Source organism: Triturus cristatus, chromosome 3_2 (assembly GCF_964204655.1).
Source record: "Triturus cristatus chromosome 3_2, aTriCri1.1, whole genome shotgun sequence".
NCBI classification, from domain to species: domain Eukaryota; kingdom Metazoa; phylum Chordata; class Amphibia; order Caudata; family Salamandridae; genus Triturus; species Triturus cristatus.
The window spans coordinates 899,647,866-899,673,204 of NC_140584.1; the positions used below are offsets into that span (position 1 = coordinate 899,647,866).

The 25,339-nt window shown below is 49.0% G+C and overlaps 1 protein-coding gene across 1 annotated transcript in view; it reads left to right on the plus strand.

Annotated features, from left to right (window-relative positions):
• Nucleotides 1–25,339, plus strand: part of NLE1 (notchless homolog 1) — a 203,986-nt gene that overhangs the window by 149,046 nt on the left and 29,601 nt on the right. The window contains exon 12 of the mRNA XM_085647121.1: nt 3,496–3,566. Within this exon, the coding sequence (XP_085503247.1) occupies nt 3,496–3,566 (71 nt within the window). The remainder of the gene's footprint in view (nt 1–3,495; nt 3,567–25,339) is intronic.

A 25,339-nucleotide genomic window follows, 5' to 3' on the forward strand; every position in this document is an offset into this window, starting at 1 on the left:
TGCCGATTAAGAGGGGGCTTAGGGAATGTATAAAGGGCCCTAATCCATCCTATTACCTTTGTGTTTCACTCTACGGTGGTGTGTAGTCATTCCTAGGGTGTTCGTTAAAGCCTAAAATTAAGTCATCCCACATTAGAGCAGTGGGGTGCTGTCATAATCCCTTAGCTTCCTCTCTCAGGGAGGTAGATCCCGGTTCTGCCCACTGGATAATGGTGTCATGCCAGGCATGGAGGAGGCCTTCCAGTGCATCATAGGCATGCGCTGAGCCAGAAGGAAGGGCAGGTCTAGGAATCTGCCATTGACCTTGCGGGCCTTAGTATGAGTATATTGTGCTAGAGTGCATCATTCAAATTTGCATAAATCTTGACGGCTGGTGATGGATGTGAGGATAGTAATGAGCTCCCTCTAAAAATGACTGCGGATTATGTGCTTGGTGTCCACATCGTGTGCAAGGCAACAGGAGCAGTAGGGGTTAGCAGTGGGATACATTTTACCTATGTGCGCTGGGGTTAAATAGCATGTTAAAGAATGTTGAATTGAATATTCTGGAATGTGGCAGTACTTGAAATCTTGTGGGGATGGGAGATTATCTTGTCCCATCCTTTTTGTGTAAATGAGCGAACTATATTTACTTTCCACCGAGTATATAGATCACCCAGAGTGAGGGAATGTTCGGATTAGGAATTGCCCTAACTAGCCAAGAAATCAAACCTCTACTGGACCCTAGCTTTAATTTTCAGTGATGAGGGGAACTCAGTTCACAGCTTCATCACATTAATATAGACTCTTTGTCAAGGTCTGGTCCTAAGTATGTATTGCTGACTTTGCTCTTACCCTGCTGGAATATGTTCAGCATTCTTTCTCAGGTGAGTTCTATGATTCTGTTTATCATTTTCAGCTCAAGTGCACCTTGGATCGTGTGTGAACGTCTCCTGGGGGAAATCGCTCTTTGTGTGTAGTGTCTAGCCTCAGGAATTGTTGTCTGCAATTCTCCTACATTCCCTAGTCAAGGAGTACCGGGCTAAGGTGTTTTTTTATGAATGGCCTGCAAAATCCCTTGCAATCTTTCAAAATATGTGCCTGTTTTGCCTATTTCAGGCCCCTCCATTGGTCCCTCAGTGTTGCCTGTTTGTGGTGTAACCCTGGGAGCTATGCATCCATTGTTGTCTTTTTCCTCTACTGGTGTCTAGAATCTGGGTGTGGCTAGTTGTGATTGGACTTGGGTGTTTTTGCACACTCTTAGATTGCCACCCTCCTCTAAGAGCAGCCTGCTAGGGAAGAGGGCATAGGTTACCTTTTGCCTCGTGCTCTGGGGATTCCTCCTTCCCCCATTCTTGAGTCCTCTTTGTTGTGAGTCTTAACCTGAGCATCTCTTTGCTGCGCCAAATTGTCAGACTCGTCATCCTTTGAGATTGTCGACAGGAGATTCAAGGTTCTCGCATCATGATTTTTACGCTCTACCTTTATTTTATTCACCATAGTCTCCTTTCTGATTTGGCTTTACTTTTTTTTTTTTTAACAAACTTTATTGAGGACCGTGACTTCATAAAATTGTAGGAATTAGTACAGAAGGTCTTTTTTCCTTTGAGGCGGCCGTAAAGGATACAATATATGAGTCCATTCTACAGTGGTACATATAAGGCATTGAAAGGGAACTGCAATTACTTTCGAAGAAATGCAACAGTTTCCAGAAACAAAGCAGCTTTGATATAAAAACATCCATATCATAAAGCATAAATTTCCTATTTAACTAAAATAAACAATCCCAGCAACTATTCCCCCCCCCCCCGCCCTATTGATTTGGCTTTACTTGATGTTGTGGATCTGCTTTCTCTGGAGATCAGTTGCTTGGTTTTTAATTGATTGTTCACTGGTGTGGAGTGGTCCCTGTTCTGCTTCTTGCTCTGTTGAAAATGCTTATTGTATTCCAGTGAATCTGGGGGGGTTCATAGAAGCATACAAGTTGGGTATCTCCAACTTGTTCTGTAATAAGAACTACTTGTATCCAAATAAAACCAACCTAAGCTGCTAATATTAGTGTTGTAAAAATGACCACATCAGGCGTGATATTTGTGGTCACCCTATGCTCGATTACCAGCAGTAGTCACCTCAGTGCATCGGGCATGGTTGCCAGCAGAAATGTACACAAAGCTTTGTCAATGTGTAATACCTCTCCATAGGTATTGTGTAGAAGCCAAAGCTGCGATAACCGTGGCACCAAGGCACTAATATTAGTAATAGGTCTCTCCAACGCTCCATGATTTATCACTCAGATATCCACTTTAAATATATTGTGGAAATGTAGCCATTTTTCTCCACACTTCAGCATGTGAGGTCTGGAAATGCACACATTTATGTCTCAAATACTCTGGCAACAATATTGGTATACATATGCTAATTCAGCCGAGCAAAAGCTTCTAATGCAGTAGGCTGCACACAGGAGAGCTGGAGAGCTACCAGTAGCTCGCGAGCAACTATTTGAAGAAGCCTGATGTAAGTAGATTCTCACCCTAGTGATTTTTGTTCTGATAACCCTGGGCCTTCCTCTAAGCCCACAGGCTGTCTAAGGTATCTTTTGTGTGAGCAGACACAGAGCTTCCTTTTGGTGGATGGGGACTGGGATCTTCAAAGCCAGAAAACATGATAGTTATGCAAGGCCTGGGTGCACTGGGCCATGTGTGCATCCCAGCTTACTTTTTGTTAAACCTTTTTATTATGCCCTAAAATTTTCTTTGTTAGTGGGACCTCCACGAACCCATACAGGAGTCGCTATAGCGACTAAAATGTACAGCTTAAACAGTGTGCATCAGTGAGTTACTTTTGCAAGAAATATAGATAAATGGTGCAAAGATGGATATGCAAAGTATTACCTCCAGCATGAGGTCTGAAAGCATACAGCAGCAGTTGACCTCAGAGGCTTTTGGACAGTGCAGTGTCTAGCAACTCGGTGCCGGTCAATCCAGAGTAAATTCTCAAACTGTTGTCCATTACTGCAACCAAAATGTTCAGTACTGTATATCCATTATAAAGTGTCTGTTGCTCAGTCTTGCTGTTTTGTCTGCAATCTTTTTGGTCTTGCACACTATGTACTCTGCTGCTCAAACATCTGCTCCCAGGTTTGCATAGTTAACAATTTAGCCAAATCCTTGGTGATTGTGGCACGCGATCTGTGCTGCACACTTTGACCAGGAGATTTAAACTTGGGTGTGCTGCGTTTGATTCTACTGCACTGTTTTTGTAACAGAGGTCCAGCTTTACCATACTTTAAACGAACAGCAATTAAGATTGGTAACTTTGATGCTCACAAACAGAAAGAAGATCCCACTCCAAAGGAATACCGAACCATTGTGGGTAGTGTGATTGTAGTTATAAGGAGTAAACTGGTGCTGTAACACTTATCTTCTAAACATCATCTTTCGTCGGTTTCTTCCATTATCATTGTTTTAAGTGTGTTTTAATATGAACATCTTTTAAAATTGGTTTTGTTGTTGTCAGGTATTTGCTGTAGACTGGAGCCCTGACGGACAAAGAGTAGCGAGTGGTGGAAAAGATAAATGCTTAAGGATGTAAGTAAAGTCAATGGTCAGTGCATCAATCATGTTTAAAAAGATTGTTCTTTCTCAGTAGTTATCGAAGTTGGGTCATAATATTCTGTTTATTACTGTATTACTGTATTACTATACAAGTGTATTATAGCCGCACATTACATAAATTACACACGCGTCTCTCTGTCTTATATATTTCCCGCTGGAACAAATAAGGAGCGCTCATAGGTGCCAGAAATGCAGTTTATTAATGAGGCAGACGCATTTCGGCAGGGATGCCTTTCTCAATGCCATTCACATAAAGAGTAAAGCGACCTAAGATTTTAAGTCTTGTTCCTTGCTCCGATTGAGTGATGAAGTTGTAAACATCAAAAACGGACATCTACTAGTCCGTAAGTCACCAGGCCTGCATTTCTCCATATTTTATTGATCTTTGTCGACTGTCAATAGTCCCAATGGCGGTGCTTAAAATGTACAGGGCACACAGTTCACTTCAGTCTGGCACACAGTGATCTGAGTGTTGCAGCGCGCCATATTCACAGTGACGTGCCGGCCCATTATTACTCTCCTTAGCCCAAGGGAACACTGCTGCAGGTATGTCCCAGCCTTGCAATGCCATGTTGATTTTGTCAGGTTCGCATGCATCTGTTTAGTAACCGCAAACAAAATGTTTAGAAATGGCAACATAGTGTCATCGGAGCAGACAGTCACTTCAGGATTTCGGCGGTTCAGGCAGTAAAACTTTCACACTACACCAATGCCACTAAATTAGCTGCCGAACTCTTAATAGAACGGGTGCTTCCCTTACCTGATAGTGGATTCACGTCCTCAAATTTCATCCAAACGTTCTCCTGGAACAAATGAGGAGAACTCGCGGGCGTCACAAGTTCGATTTATAAATGAGGGAGAGGCGTTTCGGCAGGGACACCTTTCTCCATGCCATTCACATACTGAGTGCAACGACCTTAGAAGTCAAGTGTTACGCCTTTCCGATGGCTAGTGGGAGAAAGGCACAAGACTCCAAATCCAAGGTTGTTGTACTCTGTATGTGAATGGTATTGAGAAATGAGTCCCTGCCGAAACGTGTCTGCCTCATTGATAAATCCACATACATACAATTACACATTATAGAGCACCATGCTTTTATGTCCATTAAAATTTAAATCACATACACCAAATTAGTCTATAATAGTACTTCTTGTGTATGCCACAGAATAATTTCATACTAAAAACTATTATACAAGTCATACGAGGCATAGCAGGTACTTCTCTACTAGTGGGTTATATGTTCTTATAACACAGCCGCCATGTGTGTAACAAATATTTTGACAGGGCAAAAAAGAGCCATTCTGTGGTATATCTACGAAGAATTGCTATGAAACAGGACATTAGGCATGCCAGTGCGGCTTGAACTGTGATGCGATCTTTCATTACTAGATCACTTCTTCTCAATAGTGCCCGTTATACATAAGCATGTAATATGTGTAATAGTCCATTTTATAAGACGCTGGATACTCCATCCCGAAGTGACTGTGCTCGCTCAATCTGAGCCAAGGGGCGTCGCACAATCAATACATTTTTGAGAGCCTTTTTAAAGACATGACCTGTTCGATACTCTCCCAGTCCTCCATTAAGTATGACCATATGAGCTGGCGCCACCGACAACCTCCCTCTTTCCTTTTGCTAACCTTCTTGGGGGACATCAAGGGATATTTACCTGCAGATCCCACCATCCTTTTACGGCGGTATGGTGTAAGGCTGTGGTTTAGATAGAGTGAAGCAGTGCCAACAAACATTTTTTGTGTTAACATGAGAACATTACATTTTATTCAGGCTGCTACCTGGTGTCGATGTAGGCTTCGTCAAGCTATGGAAAGGTTTCCCATTTTAAGGGAAGTATGCTCCTACTGCAGAATCCTGCAGCACTTGAAGCCTGCTGACATTCCTTATTGAGGCCCCTACTGGCAGGGCATTGCCATAGTTTATTTTAGCGTTTATAATGGCTCGGGCAACGACAGATCAATTTTTTCTGGCAATAGTAAATGATGACCTTTAATCAGGAGTTTGAATTGGAGATTCAAAGACTACATGTGCTAAGAAACTTACCTGTCCGTAGGAAGGTGCTTATTAACAGCGCACTCAGACTTTGACCCCATCTTCTTCTTAAAAATGACCTACACAGTTGTTTCTTTTAAGGAAATGGCCCATACCTATGGAAAGGAACTCTGGTTTGAACATGTGCAGGCCACAAATTCTTATTTAGTTCAGTCCCAAGGTCTGTTTATATACCTCTGCCATTTTTCCAGACCTCATTGGTTTCAGACGGTCAGCAGAAAATCCACGTGCGCATCGTCTGTCTAAATGGCCCCATCAGGTGTAGCACTTGGGGAAGGGTCAAGTATGAATATTAATTCTACCCAGATAATCAAATGAATCGAATCACTGGCTTAGTGATTTCTCATCAGCTAGAGCTGTTACTCCCTCACCAATGGTGTTATCGAAAGGGGTATGCTATGCGTTTCGAAAGGATTATCCCTACAGAATAAATAGAAGCAAGTGATAATGAGCCCATAAATGCCCATTCTGTTCAAATGAAATATCGTTCCCAGTGCTCAATTGGAGTTGGTGGGGTTCCGGTGCTCGGCAGCAGAACTTAATCGTCTGCACCTGCACTCATGACAGCCTGCCCCATGGCAGCGTAGGCTACTGAAATGGGGATGAGCATATCAACAGCTGCTCATTAATTCAATATACATTAACAATGATTAATAACTGCCACACAAGCCATTCTTAGAGCTTTGGGGGCTTGGAATAGCATGAATTGCAACACTTGCAAAAGTGTGAGGATTAGTAGTTGTATTGGTACTGTCATTGGCAGAAACGGTGGATATTGTAAGTTGCAGTAGCCTTTTGGCGAGGGCCCTGGCACTTAATTGTTTACAAATTAAGCACTGAATTTGAACCTTAACTATACAGGGCCAGACAAGAGACCAAGCGATGCAGGAAGGCATATGTCTGAAAACACTGCGCAGTACTCGCATTTGGGAAAAAGGCCACCAGCACATTATCACTTCTTCATGATACTAAATAGGACTTTTAAACAGTACTATTCCTTTATATGTAGAATGACTTCCTGCTCTTTGTGTCCTCTAATTATTAATCCGGTATAATTCACGCAGATGTAGGAACCATTTAAAAATGCTTTCCATTTATATTTTCTGTTTTGAAGTATTTACTGATAATACGGTTTTAATTCTCTAAGCTTTTAACTCATTGTCGAGGAAGTAGTCGCCCGTGCTCACTCCAAATAAACTATCAGCCATGGGAAAAGCCTCACAATTTGTTTTTTTAACCTTCTCATGCATGCCTTGCGAGTTTTAACTGTGTGAGTGACTACCTCGCCTAGCCACTAAAGCGGCTGCATGGAAACCAGTAAATGGGTGATCTAGAGAAGAGCAAGGGGAAGAATAAATTGACTAATATTTGAAGAATGGAGTTCGCTGTGGAAGGAAGTGACGAGCTCCGAGCTCCTAACTGGGCAGGACCTCCGCCCCACATCTTCATGCTCTTGCCAGTCCATTAGCCCTTGAGCTAAACTTCCCTCACTAAAACCCTCTTTCGTACAATTATTTCTAGTTTGACAATGAAGACATTTAAAACCTGGTGATTATTCCTCAACCATGAATCTCAATGCTGTGGCCGAGCTTTTGTCGGTTTTAATTTGTGAACAGAAAGCAATCTAAAGGCGCATAAGGGGCAGCCAGCAGCTAAAGATCATGCCTGAACACATATATATATATATATATATATATATATATATATATATATATATATATATATGTGTTCGAGGCATGTGGGCTGCTGAATTCATATCTGTGCATAGATCGCCGCCTAGTGTTGGGTCCGGATGTTTGCACGTTGTTGTCCTGGAAGAGTCTTCGAAGTATCACGAGATAGGTGACTCCTCCCCTGGACTACAGTGCGCATGGGCATCCTCTCCATCCTTAGATTGTTTTTTTCCGCCATTGGGTTCGGATGTGCTTATCTTAGCTCAAGTTAGGAAAATTTAGTTTAAGGCCAAAAGGCCTTTAGTTTTCGTCAGTACTGTGACCGCTCGGTATCGACTGCTTTCTTGCTTAGTTTAGAAACTTCTTCCAGTTTTTCGGATCCGTTTAATCCGAACATCGACCTTACATCGACGATGGAATGGAGGACCTCATTCAAACGGTGTCCTGTATGCCACGCCAAATACCCACACATCGACGTCCACCCGGTATGCAACAAATGCTCGGATCACGACGAATCGAAATGTATGGCCTGTGCCCGATTCCGATCCAAGAAGACTCTCCGGAATCGACGGGCAGCGAGATTAGAAGCGCAGCAATCGGCACCGGCCCCGGCCAACATCTTCAGCACCGAGGACGAAGATGTTGAGAGCGCGGAAGAAGTAAACTCCAGCCCCGCTTCCGAACACGATTCTCGATCGGAAGACGCCGATGAAGCGCTTTTTCACAGGGAAGAAGCCGTCGACGAGGTAGGAGACTACGATGAGGCCTTTGGGGCCGAAGAAGATAGCTCTGGTGAAGAGCCAGGCCTACCCGTCGAAACGGAGGCCATCAAAGTGCGTCATTCTACGGCTCCGGTCAAGGGATCGCCTCCGGGCCTTACCCGAGATCAATCCCAAAGTTCTTTGGCCCTGGCTTCGGGCCCGGCCTCGAACATCCAGCACGAGCCATTATTACCGAAAAAGACTGGTTTCCCTTCAATGAAACCAAAACCAATCGTCGCACCAGTTCCACCGAAACCAAAAGTGAAACTGGCAGTGGTCGGCTCGAAGCCCTCGAAGACCTCCACTCCTTCGACGCCAGCACAGACCATCGGCTCCGAACGCACTAAGAGGGATTTCGGCGCCGAACTCGCTGCAGCAGATATCGGTACCGACCCGAAAAGGAAGGCCATCGGTCCCACAAAAGCGCCTCGCCCCTGGCACCGAAGCAGTCGGCCCGACCACCAAAGTCAAAATGACCGCTCCATCTGAGTCCACTTCCAAGACGGCGACAAGCGTCAAGTCATCGGCTCCGACGACCGCTGATACCTCTCCTCGGATCGATGACCCTGTGGCTCCGAAGCAGTCGACGCCTACCTCTACGGAACCACTCGGCACCAAAGAACCTTCGGCGTTCTCGGTGCGGCAAGTCGCGGCGTCGTTGCAACGCATCAGGGAACAGGCAGCCCTCCGGTCCACGTCGGGCCCCGACCCGAACAAGGCTCCAAAGGCACCCTCGGCACCAACCAACATCACTTTTGGTTTGCCGCCATCCACGGCGCCGAAGATGTTCGAGATCCGAACACGTGTCGGCCAGACAAAGTCCCCATCTACTGGACACTCTCCTACTGAGCCTTCACAGTCTCAATTCATCGACGCCGACACTGGCAGACTCATACTCCGAAAACGAAAAGTCACGCCAGAGCAGGCCTTGGACTCCTACAGTCTCCCTCTGAAGCAGAAACTGCCAGCAGAGTCGGAACCGGTTCTATACGAACGCTTGCACACCTCCTATCAGGATCCCCAGTCCTTTTCTCCTACGCCCTCCGACACGGACTCAATGGAGGATTACATAGGTGATGATACCACCTACCCTAGGGATATCGATCCTGAAGAGCAGCAGGACCCAGATCAAGCTTGGGATGACCCTACAGACCAGGGTGCCGCAACAGATACCCAGGACACGCAGCTTTACGGCGCAAAAACATCTCCCACAGAGGACACTGCCGCCTTCAATGCCCTCATAGAACGTGCTGCAGCCAATCATGGAGTACAACTCCACTCTGACACAGTTGAAGAAGACTTCTTAGTGGACACTTTCGCCTCCTCCGATCGAACTGTCAAGACTTTGCCCATGTTGAAAGGTGGTCTCAAGCCTGCAAAGGACATTTTCAAGGAAACAACCAGGGCACGGGTGCTAAACCCCAGGCTTGAAAAAAAAATACAAACCTGCGCCCTGGGACCCTATGTATATTAGAGGTCAGTTACCTCTGGACTCCATGGTGGTTGCTAACGCTCGCAAACGAGCCCACTCGCAAACAACAGGTGATGCTCCTCCCCCAGACAAGGAGTCCAAAGTGCTGGAGACCTCAGGCAAGAGAATTGCAGCTCAAGCAGCAAACATCTGGCGCATTGCCAATACACAGGCCCTCCTGGCTCGCTATGATCGTTAACACTACAACACGCTAGAGTCACTACTCCAGCATCTGCCAGACGAATACAAAGAGGCAGCGGAGCTCCTCATCAGAGAGGGACAACTTCTTACCAACGCATCCATTAAGTGCGCACTAGATGCTGCCGACACAGCTGCAAGGGCGATAAACACCAGCGTCATGTTACGACGACACGCTTGATTGAGAATCTCCGGATTCAAACCAGAGATTCAAAACAACATCCTGAATCAGCCAGTCAACCCCGACTACTTATTCGGCCCAGAAGTTGACACCACCTTAGAAAAAATACAGAAGGACACTGACACTGCGAAGTCAATGGGGGGCTCTGCAAACGCAGACATTTCGTAGTGGCTCCTTTCGTCGCCCCGGGAATAGGGGAGCAGCTAGAGGCCAGGGGTCACAGCAGCAATACACTAAAGGGGGCACACAGAGTACCTACGATAAAACCAACAGAGGTGGATATCGTGGCTCCAGCACCAAGGGCAGAGGACGCGGTTACGGCAACACCAGGTCCTCACCCAAAAACAAACAGTGACGCCCTCTCCCTTCCCCCCGACCACATAACACCTGTCGGGGGGAGACTCCAGCGGTTCCTGTCCACATGGAAAACCATCACCACGGACAGGTGGGTCAGGGATATTATCCAGCACGGTTACTGTCTCGAATTAACCTCCACTCAACCCACAATACCGCCAAAGCACCGTCCTATGTCCGCAGAGCACTTAGCATTATTGCAGCAGGAAGTACTAAGTATGCTGCAAAAAGGTGCAATAGAGGTCGTGCCCGTCAACCAGCAGGGGACAGGGGTGTACTCTCTGTACTTCCTAATCCCAAAAAAGGACGGGTCGCTCAGACCTATACTGGACCTGAGACCCCTCAACCACTACATTCTGTCAGAGCATTTCCATATGCTCACCCTACAGCAGGTTCGCCCGCTGCTCAGCCAGGGAGACTTCCTAGCCACACTAGACCTCAAAGATGCGTACTTCCACATACCCATACACCCGTCACACAGGAAATATCTCAGGTTCACTATTCAGGGACAGCACTATCAATTCAAAGTCCTCCCCTTCGGCGTGACAACAGCACCCAGGGTTTTTACCAAGTGCCTAGCTACAGTGGCTGCACATCTACGGAGACAACACATTCACGTCTACCCTTACTTGGACGACTGGCTTGTTCAGGCAAAGTCAGTCCAGCAATGTGCCAGCCACATGTCCATCCCCATTCACCTTCTTCACAGTCTGGGATTCTCACTAAATTACCCAAAATCACATCTACAACCCGCACACGTACGACAGTACCTGGGCGCGACCATAGACACTCTGGCAGCCACAGCTCAGCCAAATTTAGTGAGGATCAACAGCATGCAACTGCTGATCTCAAAGTTCAAACCTCAACACTCCCTTCCTGCGCGAGTGTTCATGCAGTTGATAGGCATGATGGCCTCCTGCATTTTCATAGTCCCGCACGCGAGACTACATATGCGCCCGCTTCAGGAGTGCTTAGCACGTCAATGGAATCAGGCTCACGGGCAATTAAAAGACCTAGTGTTGGTGAGCGGTCGGGCATACAACTCTCTGCATTGGTGGAATCCACAAAACCTTTGCAAGGGCCGACCATTCCAAGAGACTAATCCACAAATAATACTGACAGCGGACGCCTCTCTCCAGGGATGGGAAGCTCATGTACTCAGTTACACAGTGCAGGTACTATGGACGACACAACAGAAGAAGATGCACATCAACGTTCTGCAACTGATGGCAATCTTCCTCGCCATGAAGGCATTCAAAGTACACTTGTGCAACAAAGTCGTGTTGATCCGGACGGACAACATGATTGCCATGTACTACATACAAAAGCAGGGAGGAACACACTCTCCACAATTGTCTCACCTGGCTCAGAGCATGTGGAAGTGGGCCATTCAGAGGAACATATTCCTCATGGCGGAACACCTCCCCGGCAAGGACAACCAGATGGCGGATCTGCTCAGCAGACACAGCCACCAGATGCACGAGTGGGAGCTACACCCATCAGTGCTCCAACCGTACTTCCAACAGTGGGGTCATCCAGAGATAGACCTATTCGCCACAAACGAAAACGCAAAATGCCAAAGCTTTGCCGCCAGGTTCCCACATCCACAATCGCAGGGCAATGCGATATGGATGAACTGGTCCTGCAGATTTGCGTACGCTTTTCCCCCAGCGCCATTAATACCGCTGGTGGCACGCAAACTGCGACAGCACTCACTGACACTCATCCTAGTTGCTCCAACGTGGGCGCGCCAGCCATGGTACACCACCTTTCTGGAACTTTCCGTGGTGCCGCATCAAAGGCTGCGGATAAAACCTGCACTCCTAACGCAGAGCCATGGCGAAATTCAGCACCCAGATCCGCAACAGCTGAACCTGGCAATCTGGCTCCTGAAGTCTTAGAGTTTGGCTACCTAAACCTGCCACCTGACTGTATGGAGATCATCAAGGAGGCCAGGAGACCCACTACCAGAGCTTGCTATGCAGCTAAATGGAAGAGGTTTGTCATTTACTGCACCAACAATGACATTAACCCGCTAGACGCATCCATTCAAATCATAATCTGTTACCTCTTACACCTATACCGATGCAATCTGGCATACACCTCAATCCGTATCCATTTAACCGCAATAGCAGCCTATCTCCAAAACAGGCAGCACCTCTCTTTATTCAGAGTGCCTGCCATCAAAGCCTTCTTGGAAGGACTTAAACGAGTGATTCCCCCAAGGCACCCACCAGCACCGGTGTGGAACCTCAACTTTGTCCTCACCAGACTAATGGGTCCACCCTTCGAACCTCTCCACTCATGTGAGATTCAATTCCTCACCTGGAAAGTAGCTTTCCTAGTAGCAATCACTTCGTTAAGAAGAGTTAGTGAACTCCAGGCACTAACCATTCAAGAGCCATTCATACAGGTTCACGCAAACAGGGTCGTACTACGTACCAACCCCAAATTCATGCCTAAAGTAATATCGCAGTTCCACACGAATCAAACTATTGAACTGCCTGTTTTCTTTCAAAATCCACAAAATGTCGCAGAGAGAATGCTCCATACACTAGATGTAAAGAGGGCCCTCATGTACTATATAGACCGAACTAAGGACTTTAGGAAGACAAAACAACTTTTCGTTGCCTTTTCTCCACAACACAAGGGCAACGCCATTTCCAAAGCAGGTATAGCCAGATGGATCGTTAAATGTATTCAAATTTGCTATCAAAAAGCTAAACGCACACTAACGATTCCCCCACGAGCCCACTCAACACGAAAGTTAGGGGCATCCATGGCTTTCCTGGGAAACATTCCTTTACAGGAAATATGTAGAGCAGCCACATGGTCCACTATACATACATTTACCAAACACTACTGTGTAGATGTACACTCAAAACAGCAGGCAGCTGTAGGACAGGCTGTTCTCAAAACTCTTTTTCAGACTGCTGCAGCTGGCACTGGTAGCCGCCGCTAATAGGAGGTACTGCTATGTATTCTATGCACAGATATGAATTCAGCAGCCCACATGCCTCGAACTGAATATGCTACTTACCAGTATGCATCTGTTCTTGGCATGTAGGGCTGCTGACATTCCTATCGCCCACCCTCCTCCCCGGCGCCTGTAGCAGCTGCAGCCCTCAGAATTACTGTATAACATGGTCATCACTTACTGTATCTACTCCATCCCTGCCACAATGGCGAAAAACAATCTAAGGATGGAGAGGATGCCCATGCGCACTGTAGTCCAGGGGAGGAGTCACCTATCTCGTGATACTTCGAAGACTCTTCCAGGACAACAACGTGCAAACATTCGGACCCAACACTAGGCGGCGATCTATGCACGGATATGAATGTCAGCAGCCCTACATGCCAAGAACAGATGCATACTGGTAAGTAGCATATTCAATATTTTAATTACATTATAATTATAAACAATAGGGAAAATCTTTCAAACCAAGGAAAATTTGTGGTTGAGTATTTATCCATGACAAGTACCTAAGACACGGTCATGGGTCAGCTTTGGATTCCAAGTTACATCATTCCCGGAGCAAATCAGCTCACAGTTTCCCGCAAGAGCAGGAGAGAGTGTGAAAATCACCTCATGCTGTTTTTGGCGATAAGGTAAAATCGGGTATTGGCCACATCTGAACATGCATGGTGTCCCGGTCCTTCTTTGAATGGTCTAGAAAATTACAGAGCCTTGTGCACTTTGCGCTTGTATCCTTCAGTGCAATTGCAATCTGCTAGTGGCTTTTATACCTCTCACTACTCTTAAGCGACCCACGGCGCTGCCCATCAGTGAGGTCAATAGTTATAAAGTAGCACCACCTACTACCCCTTCTTAGCAGCTTCCGTTAAAATAATTATTTGCAATAAAGAAGGATGAGCTTACCAAAGCAACGGTTAAACACAAACATTGCTCTTCTCCCCCCCACCCCTCCCCCACCCCCCTCAGGAGCCGTGGCTCCATCAGTCAGCTGTAGAGCACACCACTCTGACCCTCCCCACCTCACCTCTGTTCCTGCGTCGGCTGCATCCATACAAGGTCCCTGGCAGCGGCAACCGGTGGGACCTCCGAATATCAGGGGGTGAAGGTTTTTCAATGGTCTCTGCCGGTGGAGCTCCCCAGAAGGCACCTTCCCATCAGGCCGACTGAGAGATCCAGCTGTTAGTGAGGCTAGCCCAGTCAGTGAGCAGCCCTGACTCCCGAAAAGAGAAAAAGAAGATCTCTGAAAAGAATAATTCTGTTGCTCGTCAGGGCCACGTTGGCAGTCATTCCGGACATTCATGCAGCGATGAGTGATCAGGTAACCTGCCCATTATTTATCCTGTCCTGCTGCCCCTGATGACTGCCCAGGTAACTCCACAGGTCATGTGGAAACCAATAGTTGCACGAACAGAACGCGAAATTCAAAACGTGGCCACTAAACCTGACCGGTCCGATCTGGCCAGCACCCGTTTCCGGTGCCTGCGATCTAGCACCTTGGCCTCTTGTCCAAAATCCTAAGGCTAGCCCTCATTTTCTTGTTGATTAAAATGCGACAAATTGGAGTTAGCAAAGTTTCCCTGATCTTAGTGTAACTGGAACAGAAGAATAAAAAATTATCTTCTGTTTCAGGACTGGCCAAACCAGAAGGTCAGTTTGATGAAATAGTACAACCATTCCATTTACTGCGAAAATCATTTAATGTTAAAATAACATCTGTGAATTGTTAGAATAAGGATTTTGCTTGAGGGGGGTTCAATATTATTCAAGGATTCCTCAAAGTGCACATTGTCTTTAAAATCTAAAAACCTTCCTCCTGACTCCCCAACCTTGCTATGATTCAACCAAAGACCATGAACATGATGCCAGTATCTTTGAGGCAAATCAAGGTGTCTTTTCTGATGCTACCTGGATTAGATCACAGTTCACTCATGCCAAATCCGTGCACCCATGTATTAACATATTGGAGCCAGGGTATACTCCCTTTATTTAAGAGCGATCACTTCAGAAAATGATTGTCTCCTAGGGAGCGGGGAGTTGTTAACCCAAACCTGAATCCAATAGCTGACGGATCTGAATGCCGCCACATCCACTACATTTTTGAGCCCAAGATCCAAGTGAATGGAGATTACAGGCACGGTCCGGGGTAATTCAAGGATCGTTCCCCTGAATATATTCTAAGGCTGACCAGAAAGAGGGAGAAAAACAATTGAGGATCGTCAGGGGGAGAAAAGGGGGAAAGGACAGAGGTCGAACAAGATGGTGGGTCCGGGTCCTGGGAGTCGATGGTGGCCAGTAACAAAATGACAGGCTGGGCAAAATTCAAAAAGTCCAAAGATAGGAACCAGGGAGCAGGATTTAAGTGCAAAAAAGTCAAAGGGGGGGACGCAGTTCCAAAATTAAAAGCGAGTGGAAGGGAGAAGAGGCGTGTAGGCTCAAGACCACTGGGGCATCGGTGTAGGCAATCCACCGGTCGTGATTCTCGCACCACCATACCTGGAAAACGGTCTCTCGAGTCTAAGTCGGGGACGAGTCGGAGCACCACCAGGCAGACTGCCAGCATGGGGAGGCAGCAGCGAGGACTGGCAGACAGCCGATGAAGACCGAGCTGCACCATGGCTGGCCCCATCTGCGGCTATTCGCCTTGAGGAAGGGAGTAGAGGGAGAAAAAAGAAGCAGCGGCGGGACGCGGAATGTCATGCCCCGATGTCCAGCTGGGTAGGTGATGGCCGCGGGAGAACCCGGGTCGAACTCCCCGGTAGCCGAACCAAGCGGGTCCACTGGGCATCGGCCAAGTCGTCTCGATATCCTGGAAGAGTGGAATCACGTCCCAGAACAATCCAATGCAATCCGGAGCCATCCGAAGGTGCCAGAGCTGCGCTGAAGCTGGACAGTCATCAGGAATCTGCGGCAGTTAGCTCCGAGGGCTCTGGTGGAGGGGAGCCACTTCTCCCATTTGAAGCTTCGCTCCACAACTCTCTTCTGGGGGCCTGGGGCGTCCTGCTACGGGGGATCCGGTGCCTCAGCCTCTCCTTCACTGACACCATCCTGCCCCGCACGATCCAGTCTGCCTTTTTTCCCACCCATCTGCCCAAGGCCCTGTCCTGCAGACTGATTTTCCTTCCTTGCCTTCGGTGTTGCTTCCTCCGTCACAGGAGGCCCGGTGGTTGGATTCCTGGGGGCGTAACATTTTCGCTTCCACTAGTGCTGCTCTGCGCGCGCTCAACACCCTGTGTGTGTTCGCCAGGGCAACTTCCGACCTGTGGGATTCCACGGAGTCCCTTCTCGTACCTCCCACGAAGGTGCCCGTACTGATCTGCGGCACCATGTGCGGGATGGTCGGGAGTTAGCTGCATTTATTCTCCGTTCGGCCTTGGATGTCTCTGATTCTCTCGCCCGTGCTATGGCAAGTTCTGTGGCCCTCCGCCGCCATGCTTGGTTGCGGAAAATATCCGGGAGCGTCTTGTTGACCTGCCTTTTGATGGGATTCTGTTGTTTAACACCCACGCGGACTCCGCTATTCAACGACTCCTTGCGGGGCTCAGTCCTCCTCCCCATCTGTAAGCCTTGGCTTGTCGGTACTCTGGTGTCTTCTGAGAGGCATTTATCCCACCTTTCTCTTTGGGGCCTTGTGTTTAGGTTGGCCTGTCTGTGTGCTATGTGTGGCTTGGAATGCCTTCAGGGTCCTTAAATTGGCCCCCCTATTCTTTTGGCTGCTGGTTCAGCCCTTCAGCTTTTGTGGTGAGTGATTTTTTACTGTTAGTGAAGCCGCATAGGTCCTCAGGTTGGACCATCTGTGTGTTTTTTGGCCGATTGGTAAGCCGCCTGTGGTGTTATCCACAGGTCTTTTATGTTCTTGACCTCTGCTGCGGGTTTCCCTAAGAGGTGTTCCCCTGTTTTGTTTGGGGACGTGTCATACCCTAGGTGGGGTACGTGTTGGCTATTGTATAGCTCTGTTCTAAGCTGGGCGAGTGTGGATACCTTCTCGGGTTCCTTGCGTTTTCCTGGCGTCACTGTATACCTCTTGGTGCGGTCTTTCTTTTTCTTCCGCCTTAGCGCAGCTTGCGCTGCTCCAGGTTCTGTCTCGCTCAGTATCCTTCTTGTTCGAGGCATGTGGGCTGCTGAATTCATATCTGTGCATAGATCGCCGCCTAGTGTTGGGTCCGGATGTTTGCACGTTGTTGTCCTGGAAGAGTCTTCGAAGTATCCTTGGATAGGTGACTCCTCCCCTGGACTACAGTGCGCATGGGCATCCTCTCCATCCTCAGATTGTTTTTTTCCGCCATTGGGTTCGGATGTGCTATCTTAGCTCAAGTTAGGAAAATATTTGGTCGAGGCCAAAAGGCCTTTAGTTCGCGTCGGTACTGTTTATCGATCGGGTTTCGATAGCATTTTGTTAGTTTACTAACTTTCAGCACCGACTTCTTTCGCATTTACCTGTCCATCGACTACTTCGACGATGGAATCCAGGACGCCATTCAAAAGGTGTCCGGTATGCAATGCGAAGTACCCACACATCGACGTCCATCCGGTGTGCAACAAATGCCTTTCGCCGGACCACGACGAATCGACATGCATGGCCTGTGCCCGGTTCCGTTCCAAGAAGACTCTAAGGAACCGAAGAGCGGCGAGACTCGAGGCGCGGCACGCGGCACCGGCCCCAACAGACATCTTCGACGAGGCCGACGTCGAAGAATTAGAAGTCATACCCTCCAGTCCCGTTTCCGAACACGACCCCGGATCGGACGAGGGCGACGAGTCACTCTTCCACAGAGGTGAAGACGACACAGAGGTAGGAGACGACGAGGAGGCCTTAGGGGCCGAAGAGAGTAGCTCCAATGATGAACAAGGCCTACCTGTTCAAACCGAAGAAACACCAGCGCCACAGCCTTTGGCTCCGGTCGAGGGATCGCCTTCGGGCCTTACCCGAGACCCATCCCGTAGTTCTTCGGCCCCGCCCTCAGGCCCGGCCTCGGACGTTCAGCGGCAGCCATTGCTGCATAAGCCAGCTGGTTTCCCTACCACAAAACCGAAACCGAAAGCTGCTCCGGTTCATACGAAACCGAAACTGAAAGTGGCGCTGGTCGGATCGAGGCCTTCGACGCCAGCGCAACGCGTCGGCACCGACCGCACCAAGAGGGACTTCGGTGCCGAACTGGAATCGGGCGACATCGGAGTCGACAAACGGAAAAAGGCCATCGGCACCGAGAAACCTACTCGGCTACCGACGCCAACGACACCGAGGGCAATACCGCCTGCTTCGCCTCGCGTCGCTCCCTCGACGACGCCGATGCCTCACGTATCGAGGACGTCGACGGTGATCTCCACACCTCGACTCGAGGACCCGCCGGCACCGAAAAAATCCACGCCCGGCTCTACGAACCTGCCCGGTGCCAAAGCCTCAAAGACGCCCCAAGTGCGGCCTGCTGCGACGCAAAGCAACAAAACCACGGCGGCCCTCAAAGACCCGTCGGGTTCCGGCCCGATCGGAGCTCCAGCCACCTCTACGGGGCCAGCCAACATTACCTTCGGCTTGCCTCCGTCAACAATCCCGAAGATGTTCCAACTCAGGACACGGGTTACCCAGACTCCGGTTCCACCGGACGAGACGTCTCCGTCACGTGTCATCGACGCCGACACTGGCAGGATGATTCTCCACGACCGAAGAATAACTTCGGAACCGCCATTGGACCCTTTCAGGATCCCACTAAAGAGGAAGCTGCCTGTGGAATCAGAACCTCTCCTTTATGAACCGTTCCATTCCTCCTACCAGGATCCACACCGGTTCTCCCCCACACGCTCCGACACGGATGCATTGGAGGACTACATGGATGACCAAGCACCCTACCATGTAGACACAGACCCTGATGACCAGCAGGACCCTGATCAAACTTGGGGCGACCCTGCAGACCCCAGTGCACCTCTCGATACACAGGACCCACAACTCAAAGTCCATGGGCGCCCTCCAAACTCAGTCCTTTCGGAGCGGCTCCTTTCGTCGCCCCGGAAACAAGGGGGCATGTAGAGGACAGGGGTCACAACAAACGTATAACAAAGGCAATACACAGACCACCTACGATAAAAACACCCGAGGTGGATATCGTGGCTCCAGTACAAAGGGCAGAGGACGTGGCTACGGCAACACCAGGTCCTCCCCCAAGAACAAGCAGTGACGCCCTCTCCCTTCCTCCCGACCACATAACACCTGTCGGGGGAAGACTACAAAGGTTCCTGTCCACGTGGAACTCCATCACCACGGACAGGTGGGTCAAAGATATTGTAAAATACGGTTACTGTCTGGAGTTAACCTCCACTCCACCCACAATACCACCAAGAAACCGTCCTATGTCCTCAGAGCACTTAACGCTCTTACAGCAAGAGGTGCAAAGTATGCTTCTAAAAGGCGCTATAGAGGTCGTCCCCATCCACGAGCAGGGTACGGGGGTTTACTCCCTCTACTTTTTAATTCCAAAGAAGGACGGGTCGCTCAGGCCTATATTAGACCTGAGACCCCTGAACCAGTACATTCTTTCAGAGCACTTTCACATGCTCACCCTACAGCAAGTCCTTCCGCTTCTCAAGCAGGGAGACTTCCTAGCCTCACTGGACCTCAAGGATGCGTACTTTCACATACCCATCCACCCCTCACACAAAAAATACCTCAGGTTCACTGTTCAGGGGCAGCACTATCAGTTCAAAGTCCTTCCCTTCGGCGTGACAACAGCGCCCAGGGTTTTCACGAAGCTACGGTGGCAGCACATTTACGGAGGCAGCATATACACGTCTACCCGTACCTAGACGACTGGCTCGTTCAAGCGAAGTCAGCCCAGCAATGTGCAAGCCACATGTCCCGCACCATTCACCTTCTTCACAGTCTGGGATTCTCACTAAATTACCCAAAGTCCCATCTCCAGCCCGCACACGTACAACAGTACCTAGGTGCGACTATAGACACTCTGGCGGCCACAGCTCAGCCAAATTTAGTGAGGATCAACAGCATACAACTGCTGATCTCCAAGTTCAAACCCAATCACTCGCTTCCAGCGCGAGTGTTTATGCAGTTGATAGGCATGATGGCCTCCTGCATCTTCATAGTCCCGCACGCGAGGTTACATATGCGCCCACTTCAGGAGTGCCTAGCACGTCAGTGGAATCAGGCTCAAGGACAGTTGAAAGACCTAGTGTTGGTGAGCGGTCGGGCATACAACTCTCTGCATTGGTGGAATCCACAAAACCTTTGCAAGGGCCGACCGTTCCAAGAGCCTGTTCCGCAAATAGTACTGACAGCGGACGCGTCTCTCCAGGGATGGGGAGCTCATGTACTCCACTACACAGTGCAGGGACTATGGACGACACAACAGAAGAAGATGCACATCAACCTTCTGGAACTGATGGCAATCTTCCTGGCCATGAAGGCATTCAAAGTACATCTGTGCAACAAAGTCGTGTTGATCCGGACGGACAACATGACTGCCATGTACTACATACAGAAGCAGGGAGGAACACACTCTCCACAGTTGTCTCATCTGGCTCAGAGCATGTGGAAGTGGGCCATTCAGAGGAACATGTTCCTCATGGCGGAACACCTCCCTGGCAAGGACAACCAGATGGCGGATCTGCTCAGCAGACACAGCCACCAGATGCACGAGTGGGAGTTACACCCATCAGTACTCCAACCGTACTTCCAGCAGTGGGGTCATCCAGAGATAGACCTATTCGCGACAAGCGAAAACGCAAAATGCCAAAGCTTCGCCGCCAGATTCCCACATCCGCAGTCGCAGGGCAATGCGATATGGATGAACTGGTCCGGCAGATTTGCGTACGCTTTTCCCCCAGCGCCGCTGATACCGCTGGTGGTTTGCAAACTACGACAACACTCCCTGACACTCGTCCTAGTTGCTCCCACGTGGGCACGCCAGCCGTGGTACACCACCTTCCTCGAACTTTCCGTGGTGCCGCATCAAAGGCTGCGGATCAAACCCGCGCATTTGACGCAGAACCATGGAGAGGTTCAGCACCCAGATCCGCAACAGCTGAACCTGGCGATCTGGCTCCTGAAGTCCTAGAGTTTGGCTATCTCAACCTGCCACCTGACTGTATGTACATCATCAAGGAGGCCAGGAGACCCACTACCAGGGCTTGCTATGCTGCCAAATGGAAACGGTTCGTCATTTATTGCGGTAATAATGACGTCAACCCGCTGGACGCATCCATCCACAACATCATCTGTTACCTCTTACACCTATACCGATGCAATCTGGCGTACACCTCTATACGTGTCCATTTGACCGCAATCTCAGCCTATCTGCAAACCAGGCAGCACCTCTCTCTATTCAGAGTGCCTGCCATCAAAGCATTCTTGGAAGGGCTCAAACGAGTCATTCCACCTAGTCACCCACCGGCTCCAATGTGGAACCTCAACTTGGTCCTCACACGCCTGATGGGTCCACCCTTTGAACCTCTACACTCATGCGAGATTCAATTCCTTACCTGGAAAGTGGCCTTCCTAGTAGCGATCACTTCCCTAAGAAGAGTTAGTGAACTCCAGGCACTAACCGTTCAAGAGCCATTTATTCAGGTTCACGCCAACAGGGTCGTACTACGTACCAACCCCAAATTCATGCCCAAGGTAATATCGCAGTTCCACATGAATCAGACTATTGAACTGCCCGTTTTCTTCCAAAACCCACAAACTGTTGCAGAAAGGGCACTACATACACTAGATGTACGGAGGGCCCTCATGTACTACATCGACAGGACTAAACCATTCAGGAAGACAAAACAACTGTTCGTTGCCTTTGCCCCACACCACAAAGGTAACGCCATCTCCAAAGCAGGGATAGCCAGATGGATAGTTAAGTGTATTCAAATCTGTTATCAAAAGGCAAAACGCACATTAACTATTCCACCACGAGCCCACTCAACACGTAAGTTGGGGGCTTCCATGGCCTTCCTAGGGAATATTCCCCTGCATGATATATGCAGAGCAGCCACATGGTCCACTACACACACATTTACAAAACACTATTGTGTAGATGTGCAGTCAAAACAGCAGGCAGCTGTAGGACAGGCTGTTCTCAAGACACTTTTTCAGACCGCTGCAGCTGGCACGGGTAGCCGCCGCTAATAGAGGGCACTGCTATGTATTCTATGCACAGATATGAATTCAGCAGCCCACATGCCTCGAACTGAATATGCTACTTACCAGTATGCATCTGTTCTTGGCATGTAGGGCTGCTGACATTCATATCGCCCTCCCTCCTCCCCGGCGCCTGTCGCAGCTGCAGCTCTCAGAATTACTGCAAGCATGGTCATCACTTTCTGTATCTACTCCATCACTGCCACAATGGCGAAAAACAATCTGAGGATGGAGAGGATGCCCATGCGCACTGTAGTCCAGGGGAGGAGTCACCTATCCAAGGATACTTCGAAGACTCTTCCAGGACAACAACGTGCAAACATCCGGACCCAACACTAGGCGGCGATCTATGCACAGATATGAATGTCAGCAGCCCTACATGCCAAGAACAGATGCATACTGGTAAGTAGCATATTCAATACAGTGCTTACCTGTCGTCCATTTTGCCCCTTGTTCCTACGGGATATCTGCTTCTGTGAGTTTTGCCTTCCCTCTTCAGCCTCTGGATCGCCAGACCACCTTTTGTCATGCCATCTACGGCGTTGTGTCTTGGTGTTTCCACCTTGTTATCCGACGTTTCGGCTGGGCCTCTGCCTTGTGTTCCAGGGGGCTAGGTTATTCCTGGTGTTCTCCTGTGTTCTGGTTGCTGGCTTTCGGTCTGTACTACATATGTCTCACTTCCCGGGGGCTGCTGGCCGGTCACTCTTCCTGGTCCGGGTAGTGCTACTGGGAGGATCCTTCTCTAGGGCTTGTTCTGGGGTTCCCTTGCCTCTGTCTTCGTCTTGTGCTCGTCTTGTTCTGGGCACGCTGCTTCATAGTATTTACCAGCTGTCTGCTGCGCACGCCTGGTAGTTATGGTTCACCTCCGGGAGCCTCGGCGTGTAACCATGTGCTCCTGTCCCATGCTTTGCTGGAGCTTTGCGCGTCTGTGTCTTCCTTCTCGCGTGTGTGTCTTCCTTCTCACGTCTGCGTTTGTCGGCTGTGGGGCCGTTCCTACCTTGTTCCCTGCCTCGGGGCTGACACCCGTTCAGCTGTCCCTTCGCTGTATGTGTTCTCCTGAGGCGGGCTCTGCCTCCGTTCCTCCTTCTCCTTGAATTTGCGGGTGGTTCTTTTCTTCCCTTGGTACTCGCTTGGTGCGGTCTGTCCCTCCGGGTTTTCTGGTGGATGCCCTTTGCTCCTTGGGTTCGCTTGTGGTATCCTGGCCTTCCCTTCTTCATGTTCTTGCTTACTTTTGCTTGGAGGGGGCTGGACCGTCCTTTCTGTCCCCATGACACATCCCCTGTTGGGGCCCTGTGTTCTTCCAAGCTGGTGAGGTTCTCTCACAGCCCTCCTCCCCTTTGGGTATAGCTAGGGTATCTATTCTACGTTAAGGAATCTGCGGCTAGTAGTCTCTATCAGATGTACAAGTTACTTACCTTCGGTAACGATGTATCTGGTAGAGACCGCTCTAGCCGCAGATTCCTTCACGGCCCGCCCTTCCTCCCCGTTCTGCGAGGGCCCTTCAGCTTGGTCTTCTGCACTCGCCTCCCTCTGGGTGGCTTTGTCTTCTGCGGGTGCCCTCTTTCTCTTCCTCCATGGCGGGATGCTTCGTTCTGTTTATTTGTTCCACTCCTTCTTTTCTGGTAATTGGACGGTAGGTTCATGTGTACTTTTGCATCCTTGCACCCTGGTGCTTCCAGTGTGGGGCCTACTCATACTCTTCTCCCTTTTTTCATTGCTTGGGGTTTCTGACGACTCTGCAATCCTCTGGGTGGGGTCTCTTGGCTGTGCCTCAGCCCTTAGCTTTTTGCAGGGGATACGAAACTCCATGATAGTGTTGTCTTGGGGCGATTTGTCGTTACTCATCTGTTCAGGACTTGTTGCCCTTCACTGTTATAGAATGTGGTTGCAGATTTTCTGTCGTCTGCCACAACATTTTTCACATGTATTTTCTGCCTCCAGGGAGGATCTCTCCTTCGCTTTGCGGGGTTGCTTCTCAGAGCAGTGCTCTGCTCTTTCTTTTCCAGGACAGTTAGTAACTTTGTTAGTTAGAATCTCACTGTTTTCTTTTGTTGAACTTGACAGTTTGGGTACATTTATCATATATATATTGTTTTGGTTATCTTCCTGATGATTCTTGAGGCCTGTTTGGGCTCTCCCTGGCGGGTGGTTGGAACACTCCAGTGGATTCATTACGGACCTCCCTCCCGATACCCCTAGGGGGTGAGAGAAATGCATCGGTGTCCTAGAACCATCCTGGAGATTGCCCAAGTCCTGAATTAAACTGGAAGGCAAGGAGCGTTGTTCCAGAGGGTCGTATTGAATTTCCCATTATAAAGTACCCCAAAGTAGCGACTGTGTGTACCTAGTAAATAAAGAGTGACACGTGGGGTCCAGACATGTATTCAGACCCTACACTTGATTAAGCTGGGAAAAACCTTGTGATCCAGTAAAACCTATGCTCATTCTTGGCCAAGGCCTTTCATTTCCTTGAGGTCTAGGTGCCTCTTTACTATATGCACATGAGGTAAGTGTTCGAGGCATGTGGGCTGCTGAAGTCATATCTGTGCATAGATCGCCGCCTAGTGTTGGGTCCGGATGATTGCACATTGTTGTCCTGGAAGAGTCTTCGAAGTATCACGAGATAGGTGGCTCCTCCCCTGGACTACAGTGTGCATGGGCATCCTCTCCATCCTTAGATTGTTTTTTTCCGCCATTGGGTTCGGATGTGCTATCTTAGCTCAACTTAGGAATATTCAGTTTTAGGCCAAAGGCCTTTAGTTTTCGTCGGTACAGTTACCATTTGGTGTCGACTACTAGCTTTAGTGCTCCGCACCTTCTTCCAACTTTCAGACCGGTTTGGTCCGAACATCGAAGTTCGATCGACGATGGAATCGAGGACTCCATTCAAGAGGTGTCCGTTATGCCACGCGAAGTACCCTCATATCT